The following is a 13,156-nucleotide window of genomic DNA, read 5'->3' on the forward strand; positions in this document are numbered from 1 at the left end:
CATCTATGTCATCTATGTAGGCATGGTACATACCGGTGTGACCCAGTTTCCTAGGCCGTCTATGTCCCGAATGTAGGCATGGTAGTGACCCCCATGTGCACCCCCGCTGTGGATGACCACCGAGAATAGCTCATACATCATGTCCTCTCCTTCTACCACCTTGACAAGAAATAGAGAATATTTGATAAGCGTTGAATAAAGATCAGTTGATTTAGCAGGTCGTTCACACACACTGTCTTATTGGTCTTGGTAATGGAAATAATAGGTACCATTGAAATTTAGATAAAATAAAATAACATTGCTATAGAAACCAAAATAATGTTGGAATACTGTATTAGTTGCATTTCACAGTGAGGAAATACAGCTTAGTTGAGGTGTTAGTATTTCACTGCCTGCATGATGTTAGGAAAAAGATTGTTTGAATGTATACACTCTAAACAAAACTGACCATGCAAAGTTTATAAAGTGATAGGCTTAAAAAAAAACAGCAAATTTGTTGAATTGATATCCCCCGCCAAATACATTTTGTTTATGGATGGATGCATTTCCCTTGATATACAGTATATTCCTAAAAAATAATTAAGTTTAGGGTAATTACTTTTATGCAGTGCAATTCTCCTTATGGATATCTTTACACCCATTAAGTTTCATGTTGAAATCTTTTAGCGTATCCAAGAGTTACTTCTTCCAAAGCAACTAAGCAGAATAACTCTTATTTAGGCAAGTGTATGGTTATGGTTCCTGTGTAATGCACGTCTTCCCATTTATTTCTACACACCCATGAGGTTTCAAGTTGAACTCTTGTATCGTATCTGATATAAAGCTCTATAAAAATGACATACTACAAAAAAAAAACAAAGGGAAATAACTATTATTTAAACAAGTTAAGAGTTATGGTTCTTAAGCATGGCACAACTCATTTATATCAATATACCAATACAGTTTCATGTTGAAGTCGTGTCTGGTTTTTGAGATAAAGCACAGAAAAGTTACATCATACAACAAGATGTGTTTGTGAAACACAATGTCCCCCTATATGACGTTTGACCTTGAAGGATGACCTTGACCTTGACCCTTCACCACTCAAAATGTGCAGCTCCATGAGATACATATGCATGCCAAATATCAAGTTGCTATCTTCAATATTGCAAAAGTTATTGCAAATGTTTAAGTTGGCGCAAACCAACCAACCAACAGACCAACAGACCAACCAACAGACAGGGCAAAAACAATATGTCCCCCACTACTATAGTGGGGGACATAAAAAGAGGGAAATAACTCTTACTTAAGAAAGTGTGAGGTGATGGTTTGCGTGCATTACACTTCTCCTCATTGATATCTATTATACACCCACGAAGTTCCATGTTGATATCTAATATAGTTTCTGAGATATAGCCTTGCAGAATTATGTGACAGACAGATGGATGGACAGACAGACAACGCCAATTCTATATCCATCCGCCATTTGCTGGAAATAACCATTGAGCCCCATTCTAGGAAACTGGACATACCCGGTAATGCATGAGCATAAGAGTCGTCCCATATTAGCGCGTGCAGTCCACACAGGCTTATCAGGGACCACACTTTCAAAATATCCACATACTGGATTTTCAGGTAAAGGAGAATTCCTTTCAACCAAAATCCATAAAGGTGGAAAGTATAGTTCCTGATTAGCCTGTGTGGACTGCACAGACTAATCAGGAACAACTATTTTACACACATGCATTAAGCTCACTTTTCCTGGAACGAGACTTAATTTCCTAACTTTCCACCTGCCTGTTCACAGTATGGCGCCATGTTGAGGGTGGTAGGGAACGTGAAGCGACCTGTCTCCTTGAACCGCTCCATTTTCACAAAGTCGAAACTGAACCTCAGGAGTGACAGGGTTAGAATGGACGGTATGCTGCGTAACTTGGCACCCTGCAACGGAGAATTGTTGTGTATCTTTCTCAGAAATAGTTCTTATCTACTGGTTCAATAATTATGCATTTATATATATGAAAAGTAAATTTCCAATAGCCTTATTATATAGTTAGGTAGCATGATTAATTTTTCACAAGGTTTGGTCAGCTGGGTTCGGGTGTAAACTGGAGAGGCTTTAAACATGAGCAAATATGGCATGATTATAATAATCTAACAAGAGCTGTCAAGGGACAGCGCGCTCGACTATTCGAGTGCTTGACAGTATAACGTAAGCCATCATGGGGAAATTGTTCATATTCAATAATTTATTAGACGATCTTTCAAAAATAAACAAAGGAAAAAAAAAAAAAAATTGCGGGGGGGGGGGAGGGGGGTTGAGAGGGGGTATAATGTTGGGTGTGGTCATTTATTAGACAATCTTTCAAAATTAAAAAAGGAAAAAAACAATTTGGGGGGGGGGGGGGTAGGGGGGGGGGTCGAGAGGGGGGTATAATGTGGGGTGTGGTAATTTATTAGATGATGTTTAAAAAAAAAAATGGGGGGAATGGGGGTAGGGGGGTGAGAGGGGTGTTTTATGTGGGGTGTGGTAATTTATTAGATGATGTTTAAAAAAAAAAAAAAATTTGGGGGGGGGTGGGGGGGAAGGGATTCTGGGTAGGGGCGTGGGGTATTGTTTGGGTGGAATCCATTGTGGTATTCAGATAAGTGTTGTTTGTCATAGTAATAATAAAATGTGATCATAAATAAAGAAGTTATGGCAATTTAAGCAAAATGTTCAATTATCTAAGTGTAAAAGGGGCCATAATTATGTCAAAATGCTTGATACAGTGGTCTGCTCTTGTTTATAGGTTGGGGTCATGTTGGTAAACAAGTATGCAACATATAAAAGCAATATGTCAAAGGATATAGGAAATATTTGGGGTAGTACGCAAACTGTAACATAGATTTATCAACAATATGCATATTCTAAGTATAAAAGGGGCAATAATTATGACAAAATGCTTGATAGAGTTGTCTGCTCTTGTTCATAGGTTGGGGTCATGTTGGTAAACAAGTATGCAAAATATGAAAGCAATATGTCAAGGGACAATGAAAATAAATGGGGTAGTACGAAAACTTTAACATATGCTGCATATTCTAAGGGTAAAAGGGGCCAAATTATGACAAAATGCTCAATAGAGTTGTCTGCTCTTGTTTATAGGTTGGGGTGATGTTGGTAAACAAGTATGCAAATTATGAAAGCAATATGTCAAGGGACAATGAAAATAATTGGGGTAGTACGAAAACTTTAACATTTGAACGCTAACGGCACGGAAACGCCGACGCCGGGGTGAGTAGGATAGCTCCACTATATATATTTCATATATAATAGTCGAGCTAAAAAGGCATGATCATGAGCCAATAACTACCAAGAGACAGAATCTTGTTTTAAAATATACAAGATGACACAATAATTTGTGTTTGACTACAAGGTGAACAAACATTTTCCATTAACCACAATACAACTTTATAATGTACCAACAACCACATGGAGACGTTATCATGTACCAATAACTTCAAGATGTCATAACCATGTATCAATGACTATAGGGTTGCATAACCATATACCAATTCCTAGAAAGTGGCATAACAATGTGCCAATTACTTAATTGTGGCATAATCCTGCACCAATGCCTATAAGATGGCATAACCATGTACCAATGACTATAAGGTGGCATAAGAATGTACCAGTTACTAAACGGTGGCATAGCCATGTACCAATGACTGTAAGGTGGCATAACAATGTACCAATGACTATAAGGTGGCATAACAATGTACCAATGACTATAAGGTGGCATAAGAATGTACCAATGACTTTAAGGTGGCATAAGAATGTACCAATGACTATAAGGTGGCATAAGAATGTACCAATTACTAAACGGTGGCATAACCATGTAGCTGAGCAATGACTGTAAGGTGACATAACAATCAACCAATTATTAAACAGTGGCATAACAATGTACCAATGACTATAAGGTGACATGAAAATGTACCAATCACTATAAGGTAGCATAAGAATGTATCAATGACTATAAGGTGGCATAAGAATGTACCAATGACTATAAGGTGGAATAAGAATGTACCATTTATTAAATGGTGGCATAACAATGTACCAATGACTATAAGGTGGGATAACAATGTGCTAAATACTAAACGATGGCAAAATCATGTACCAATGACTAGAAAGTGGCATAACAATGTGCCAATTACTAAACAGTGGCATAACAATGTGTCATTGGCTACAAGATAGCATAATAATGTGCCTTTGACAACAAGATGGCATAATAATGCATCACTGACAGCAGACATTGATCAGCTTAGCATCTAGCATTTTACAAGTGGCTGAGGTTATTCTTTTGCTTTTGAACGTGGAGACAATTTTTGAATTTTCAGAGTTATAAATCAAGTAGGCTTTAACCCAATCAAAATATAATGTGAAAATAAATCACCAAACTTTTTTAAATTCTGTACATGTGATGTATTTTTTGCTGATGAGGGAATTCATTTTTTGGATCACGTTTTCCCCACAATATTCGCTACACTAAAACCAAGCACCAACCTTCTCAGCGTCAACCAGTCCGTTACACCTGGAGCACTTGTACTGGTTCCTGTCATTGAGTACCTCCACATCTTTGTATGCAGCGAACAGACTCTGCTCCAAACTGGAGCTTCCTGCCACTGTCAATGGCAGGTCCAAAAATTCCTCCTGCGCAGTAACATGTGTAATAATACTCAAGGATTGAGCACAGGTGTTGGGCGCGTATCAGAATTTTCTTTTTTCAAAATGACAAAAAATGTTGTTTTATGACAAATTGATAGTGTTAAAGTGACTTGGCCACGCGCCAAACACCTGTGGGATTGAGTAGATATTTTTTCACGATGGATAAGTTATCAGCAAACAATTATGGCAAATGATAAGAACATAAAATTCTCAATACCATTTCCTAGTATTCTTATATCAAACTGACTATTTTTTTTAATCATGTGGTAAAAAATGTGACTAGATCACAAAGAATTTTCACAACAGTTTTCACAAAGATGGGCACTATGGAGACCAGGCCCATTATTACCTGTCGCTCACTGACATTACCACACGTTCTACACCGAATCTGAAATAAAGATAAATAGAAAACTATGTGAAGTAAAGTTTTAAGAACACGCAGTTTTAAAACGCCAGGTAACAGTACATTAACCCATTTACGCATAGCGTCTAGAAAAAAGGTCTTGGCATTATGCGGCGTCTCATCAGGGTCTGCGCTGTTTGCTTAAAGGAATTTCTGTAAGAAATATTTTAAATATAGAAATAAATATACTAGACATCCCTAACTTTGGAAATAAATTAATATAATTTAGAAGAATGGGGGAGTCCACTAGGCATTAATGGGTTAAAATGCCAGGTAACAGTACATAAATTACCTTGTGATCTAAAGTTACTATATCTAAATGCTAGCAGCAAATGAAAGAAATAAGAAATATAGATTACTAGAAACAAATTAATTTGAACTAAAGTCTGTTTCAAAATGTCAAATTGTTACTACACTTTACCTTGTCAGTTCAAAAATGACAATTTACTTTTGAATACATTTTACTTGAATCAATCTTCTATCTAGCCATTTTTTAAAATAATGTAATACATTATTCGAAACTTCATGGATAAAGGCTAACCTGATTAACAATCTTGCCATGGTAGAGTTTTTGTATGAGATCTCGACCACTTGTTCCCACAAGTGAGCTTTCAATGGCGCTAAACAGGATACGGTTTAACTCCTGGACATCATGCTGTTGAAAATGCTGAAACAAGAAAACATTAAACAAACTCTTAAAATAGATACGGTTACCGGTAATTGTTAATTAAGTCTATTAAAACGTATATCATTCATATTCAGGAAGCAAGAAAACTGTTCTGTTTAAATTAAAACATATAAATATGAAATTCAGGATATGCAAACCTTTGCAAATACAAATACAGGAATGCATATCATAGGTCTTATTTTAATACTTTTTTGCTGTAAATGTAAAAGATAAAAATTTACAGTAAAGAGCACAAACTGAAATACATTTGAAAATCAAGGAATACAAGTCTCAGTTTCCTGGAGACTTGATTTTTTTCTTAATAATACACACATTGCAAACATATTACGCAAATTTTCAAAAATGTTAATACAATGTACATATATATGAGCCATTCTCTGGCAAAACCCACATTAATGCATACGTGTCATGTATCATCCCAGATGAGCCTGTGCAGATCACCCAGACTTATCAGGGACAGAACTTTCTGCTTAGACTGTTTACATGTTATAAACAAAATTTTAATACAATATGAAAGAGTTGTACCAGATTAGCATGCATAGATGTTATGCATATGCTTTAAGCCTGGTTTTTGCACAGTGTAGCCAATTATTATCCAAATTTTACTCAAAACTTTACCTCAGAGTCTGTCCAACCAAAACTATTGGTAAGATCCTTTGTAGAAACACTTTGACAATCAATTAGAAGCAGCCTTGCAAACAGACGCTGAAGTTGAATTGGAATGACACGGGCCTGGAAAAAAATCATAACATTTATTTCAACAATGTGTTCTAATCTCGCTTTGAAGAAAGATGTTTGATTTCAATTCATTTCAGAGCTATTCAATTTGTCTGTGGGAAAGATCTGAATCATATGTGATCAAACCAATGGCTTATCTGTACACTTCCAGAACTCCCTAAATGCAAGCCCTGGTATGTATATGTATTGAAATTGTGTGAGGACGATGTCATGCTTCCTTTGATAAAAAAATGATTTGCATTTTGCACATTGTAAATACATTTATTGTTGAACACACAAAAACTACCTTGGACTCATTTAATGGTTTTTCAGCATCTAAAGTTCCTAGCTCTTCTTCACTGAGTGAAAACAAACCTTCTGAAAAACAAAACATCAGAAATTTTGTTTAAGTAAGTGCAATCATAATAAGCAATACCAAAATAAAATACTGTACTATGGAATTATTAAAAGTCTTAGTGTATTCAGCAGAGGTTTTTTTAGAAAAACAATGGGTAAATGGAAATGAGCTTTTGCAGATCCTATAGAGTTTAAACCTGGGAGCTCTAGCCTAAGTGCTGCTCGATTGGCTTGTCTGCTTGGGTACTACTTAAATGTACCCTGGGTACTCTTAAGTATACTTTAATGACTGTACCAAGTGTACGGAAAATATACTTAAACATACCTTGGAATTCTAAGGCTAAATTGGTCATTGTCAGCTATTTTTTCTAATCAATTTTGTTCATATTTAAGTCATTATTTTCTCAATGGTCTCAATATTATCGAAACTCATACTCTAAAAAGTATGTTTAGGCAGGTTTTATTCAAAGAGAATTTGTTTTTGTATTCCGTAGAGCGTTTTACTGCATCAGATTTGGGGTGGAAATTCGGGTCCAGTATAAATTGGCCGGGTACTTTTAAGTTTATTTTCCATTTACAAAGTCAACTAATCTAATGTGCCAACACAGCCTATTGCATTGCCAAGGCCACTTACAATCTGCACCTTGACAAGCTGACATTTTTCTCTTTTAAGTAATTCTTGGAACCTTGTTAACATAGTTGAACAAACCTGCTAACAAAGTAACATTATTTTGAACAAATATTGAATACATGTAAGTGTGTAAGGCATTTTTGTACATTATACCAGCAAGAACAAAAAAGTTTGATCTCTATCTTATTAAGTATTTGTAGCAAAGCGGTTGATACAATTTTTTTTTATAACAAAGTAGAATACAATCAAGTAATCATGCTTATCTGAAAAATTATTGCATTGTCTATCATTAAATTTCCCATCAGTAGGGCCTCGCCAACTTTCTCCAAAATGTGTAGCAAAAACTGACAGCCCTGACGGTTGAGTACAGCTTTTTTCATCATCTAGACAACTAACAAAACTAGTTCTTCTCGAATGCTCTGACTCTGAGCTTTTATAAGTACATATGACATACGTACAGCTCAGAGTTCTTCTTGTTAACAGATTTTTTAATTTAAAACAATAATGTCTCACATATGACTATAAAATCCAGTTCAATTAACCTAATACATGGTACCAAACACAATACCTGTAATCACTGACATCAATTTGCAAGTTATTTGTGGAGAAATACTCAAAACAAAAACTTGACACAAAAAAACGTTATCAAACCGAAAGCCGAAGTTTTGAATTGACAATTCTATCTATCTTATTCTTACAGATGTTCCGGAGATAGTTGGTATATTACGATTGGTTGATTAGACATGAAATCTTCTCACCGAGGATACCAGAGATCGTCGATAGCGTATTTTCGAATTCGGAATACTTGGCTTCCATTGCAAAAACATACACATTTAAATGAACCATGATGTGTTTGAAACTTTGGACTAATATCAATATTATTCAAGCCAAGGGTTTTTTGGGGTTGTGGGGGATGGGGCCTTTAGCCCTTCTGTGGGGGAAATTTTAAGCGCGATTTTCCACTTTGGGGAAAAAATTGCGCGCGTTTTTTTCCTTAATGGGGAAAATTTTAAGAGTCTTACTTTTACTGCTAAACTGGTTAAAAGAAAAACAAGATGGCCATGATGGCCCTGAATCGCTCACCTGACTTACATTGCTACATAAACTTAAATTCTATCAGACCCATATACAATCCCAAGCCAGATTTCATCAATTAATACATTCTGACAAAATTTCATTAAGACGTGATGAAAACTGTGACCTCTTTCATCTACACAAGGTTTTACTAGAATTGGCCAGGTGACCTCATTTTTGACCCCAGATGACCCATATACGATCCAAAATCAGATATTATCAAGATAAACATTCTGACTATATTTCATTAAGATCAGATGAAAGCTATGACCTCTATTGTCTACACAAGGTTTTTCTATGATTTGATCTAGTGACTTAGTTTTTGACTCCAGATGACCCAAATGGCCCTTTATTCTCTTGTGTATGTAACTGTAGATGATATCTGGTTTGTTAAGTGACACCCAAACCTTAATTGTATTCTTTATTGTAAAGCCATGATAATATTTTAAAAGAAAAAGACACACTGATATTATGCTTGTTTTATATATATATTATAACTTAAATTCAATAGATATACATTTAATAAAACATAGATAAAATGAGATAGATTGTTTCTTTCTTTTTGCCTTCAGTACCGATTTGCTGAAAAGTCCGCATCTGTTCTGGCTATTATTTTTTTAAGGAAAAAAATTATGGCTATTATTTTTTGAAGGCCAGTGTGAGCGATTGTGACAAGGTTTTTTATTATTTGACCTAGTTACCTAGTTTTTGACCCCAGATGACCCAAATACAATCCTAACCCAGATTTCATCAAGATAAACATTCTGACCAAATTTCATAAAGATTGGATGAAAACTGTGACATCTATTGTCTACACAAAGTTTTTCTATTTTTTGACCTAGTGACCTAGTTTTTGACCCCAGATGACCCAAATACATTCCCAACCCCGATTTTATCAAGATACACATTCTGATAAAATTTCATAAAGATTGAATGAAAAATGTGACCTCTATTGTCTACACAAGGTTTTTCTATTATTTGACCTAGTGACCTAGTTTTTGACCACAAATGACCAAAATACAATCCCAACCCAGATTTCATCAAGATAAACATTCTGACTCAATTTCATAAAGATTGGATGAAAACTGTGACCTCTTTTGTCTACACAAGGTTTTTCTATTATTTGACCTAGTGACCTAGTTTTTTACCCCAGATGACCCAAATACAATCCGAACACAGATTTCATCAAGATAAACATTCTGACCAAATTTTATAAAGATCAGATGAAATCTGTGACCTCTACTGTCTACACAAACAAATTGTTGACGGACACACGCACGCACGCACACACGCACGCACAACGGACGCAGGACATCACACGGTCACATAAGCTCACCATGTCACTTTGTGACAGGTAAAAAGAGTGTTATTTTCTTCATAGACCATCTTAACTGGAATTGACTATGCTGACTGTGACAGACTGAGATCTTCTTGACAGGGACTGACTATGCCTCAGGGCCCTCTCTGGGGAATTTTCGCGGCGTTTCCCTTTTTGGGGGATTTGTTTACTTACTCTCTCATTATTACATTTGTACATGTTTGCACTTTATTCATTGCTTTTTTCATAATTTAGTACGTTTTACAAGATTAAATTGCAATAGAATTGAGATATTATAATCATGAGACACATCTTTCTATTAAAAAAAAAAAATATATATATTTTTTTAGGGGGTATTTTTTGGTCCGTAAAGGAGAAAAAACCAGCCTAGTTTGGTGGGGGAAGACACCGATATTCGGCGTCTGTTATATAAGGTAAAAAAAACCTGCAAGCATACCATATCATGTTAGTTGTTATAATTTGCGCATTATGGATAAATATACCACCTATTTGTTTTATTTATGCCAGAAAATAGTTTATGTGGATAATATTACCCTTTAAAGTGCCGCCTGGATTCTGGGCAGGATCTTTACATAAATAAACGTGTAATCAGTTGCAACTCGCAGGGACCCATCTAAGGTTCATTGCAACTACTTAGTAACGCTCGATTGGTCATTGTCGGCTCGGGTAATACTTAAATGTACCCCAGGTACTCTTGTGTATACTTACATATACCCGGGTATGCAATATATACATGTACCTGGCCAATTTAGACTACCCGAGTTTTTTTCCTGCCCAAAATCTGATGTCTTAAACGCGCTAGGGCATACAAAAAAAAATCTCTGAACAAAACCTGCCTGAGCATGCTTTTTGAGTAGGAGTTTCGATAATATTGAGGCTCTTTTACAGAACATTGACTAAAATATTAACATCATTATAATTAAAAAAAAAAAAGCCGACATCAATACATTAAGCGTTAGAATTCCTGGGTTTCAGTATATGTTCCTTACCCGGGATACATTTAAGTATACTTAAGAGTATCCAGGGTACATTTAAGTATACCCGAGCCAACAGTTAATGACCAATCAGGGGTTTTCAGCCTTATATAACAGAGGCCTATTAAAGGCCCCTTCCCAATTGAAAATTTCTTTAAAATCATGCAGTTTTCCCAAAAATCCTAACTTACACCAGCTTTTTCATTTCCCAAAGCAGTAATTTTTGCGAGAATATTTCTTCCCAAAATGAGCAATTTCTTCCCAAAATCCATAGGCTAGGGCCTCTTCCCAATGAAGTGAAGAAAACCCCTGCCAATCGAGCCTTCGTAAGTTATAATCTAATGAGACATAATCTACTGAAGGTTAATCGAGAATCAAGCAAAACCTGATATACAAACCCCTAAATTCTGGAGTGTAGAGAAGTGTCTGAAGCAGCGAGTTCAGATAGCAAGTCGCTCCCTGGTTTTCTATTCCGCACAGCTGACATTGCGGCCTACGTCTAGGTGGTGGTGTAATCCCTACTTTCGGTCCAGAAGTTGTTTCCACACCTGAAAACTTTTCATTATCCTCAAAAAGATTTCCAAAAAGTGCCATCGAATACGTTTGTTTTTAAAAATCAGCAATTAAGATCCTATGAGTTTCTTTTTCGTCGTTTAAGATTGATTTATCATTATTCATGTTTGTTTCATGGGAGCTGCCATTTTGTTTTGGACGTGGGGTTACATACAACGAAGTTTAACTGCACTGTTCTTTGTGCGGTGAAACATACGACAGCGACATATTTGACAAATTGCAGAGGCGTATTTAGGTGGGGGCTAGGGGTCTAAAGCCCCTCCCAGCTGGCTGGCTAGACACGATTTTTAATAAAAATGAGCCCCTTACAGTTTCAATCCACTTGTGTATTTTCTGTCATATGTCCCTAATTAAGCCATAACTGCAGTCGATTTGTGTGATTAGCCCCCAGGCATGGGTACAGACGATCTAACCTTCGTCAGCTAAAGTGCACGCTTCATTGACTGTAAGTAATAAAATACGCTATTTGATTGGCTGAAGAAGATACATTCAACTAATGAAATTCATCCATACATTTAGCTATAGATAAATGTTTACAAATGGCTGCCGCATGAGACTTGTGAAAACAATATAATCAATTTGTAGCAATTAAAGAGTTAGGCGAACACAATTGACAATCATTATTATTTTTTCGGTAATTTCTTTGATGAATTTAATTGGTATTAGCTCTTTAGAGTGATAATCCTTTTGAGTAACAAGTTATTGCCACTGAAATTCAACTGCACACTTAATGAATCGCAATTATTTTTTTGTTTTGATTTGTTTTTATTTACAAATCGAGCTAACTGCTTTGATGTTCATCCATAGTTTTTAAAATTAAAAAAGACTCAAAAATGAAGAATTACTTTGTTATATGAAACTAAATCATTTTTTTAAAGCGTGACAACATCGAGGCAGCAAAACCCGAATTAAACTACACAATAAACCTAACGACTCCCTTTGTTAACACTTTTGTGAACGAAATGGACACCCAATTCAGTGATTTGCAGACTAAGGCAGCCATGGGATTGATAGAGAATACTAGGTTAGCGTTGAATACAGAGAAGTTTATGTTGCGAGGCTTAGAACGCCGGGAGCGCGAGCCTTAGCGAGCGCTTTCGGTGTTCGAGCCGAGCAACATAAACTTCTCTGTATTCAACGCTAATCCTAGTATTCTATTTATCCCATTTGATTTTTTTTCAACGTAACATTTAACTAACCTTAGCCTAACAATTGGTTTAATTCATTCTTAAAAATCGCTTAAAATCTAACGAATGTAACCATGCGTAGTGATATACATGTATTTGTTCTGGTACGCAAAATAGTCTTAAAAAATTCACACACAAACTGTAAAACAAGTAAAAATATCACCATATGCCTCGATTCAATTTCACGCAGCATGCGGATTGTAACACATTACGACCGCGAAAAGAAGATTTTACTTTACTATAATTTATTTTATTTTCGAAAGAAAATGATCAAAATCCAATATGGCGGCGATTGCTCCTGACAAAATGATGTCGATGTCAACATCGATTCTACATGTACACTATCGACGAGTAAACAGACAATTGCAGCGACTGACACTTAATTTGACTTAACATGCAAGGCAATACGTTTTCCGACTTCGGACGACGAATTTAAGGACGCGCAGAACGTGTTTTTTTTATATAATGTTATGGGTATGCCGTGTGTGATCCAATGCATCAATGGCCCCCATGTTAAAATCATTTCCCC

At 35.9% G+C, this 13,156-nt stretch overlaps 1 protein-coding gene across 2 annotated transcripts in view; it reads right to left on the minus strand.

The window, feature by feature from the left end:
- LOC127841425 (ubiquitin carboxyl-terminal hydrolase 40-like) overlaps window positions 1-11,601 on the minus strand; it is a 56,466-nt gene extending 44,865 nt beyond the window's left edge. For both annotated transcript variants that reach the window (XM_052370247.1, XM_052370246.1), the window contains exons 1-8: window positions 11,266-11,601; window positions 6,800-6,870; window positions 6,394-6,507; window positions 5,629-5,754; window positions 5,034-5,072; window positions 4,523-4,669; window positions 1,777-1,920; window positions 34-159 (exon numbers count right to left, since the gene is read on the minus strand). In XM_052370247.1, the coding sequence (XP_052226207.1) occupies window positions 34-159; window positions 1,777-1,920; window positions 4,523-4,669; window positions 5,034-5,072; window positions 5,629-5,754; window positions 6,394-6,507; window positions 6,800-6,870; window positions 11,266-11,461 (963 nt within the window). In that variant the 5' untranslated portion in view covers window positions 11,462-11,601. The remainder of the gene's footprint in view (window positions 1-33; window positions 160-1,776; window positions 1,921-4,522; window positions 4,670-5,033; window positions 5,073-5,628; window positions 5,755-6,393; window positions 6,508-6,799; window positions 6,871-11,265) is intronic.
- Window positions 11,602-13,156: the final 1,555 nt, after the last annotated feature.

The sequence above is a fragment of the Dreissena polymorpha genome, chromosome 8 (assembly GCF_020536995.1).
Source record: "Dreissena polymorpha isolate Duluth1 chromosome 8, UMN_Dpol_1.0, whole genome shotgun sequence".
NCBI lineage: Eukaryota > Metazoa > Mollusca > Bivalvia > Myida > Dreissenidae > Dreissena > Dreissena polymorpha.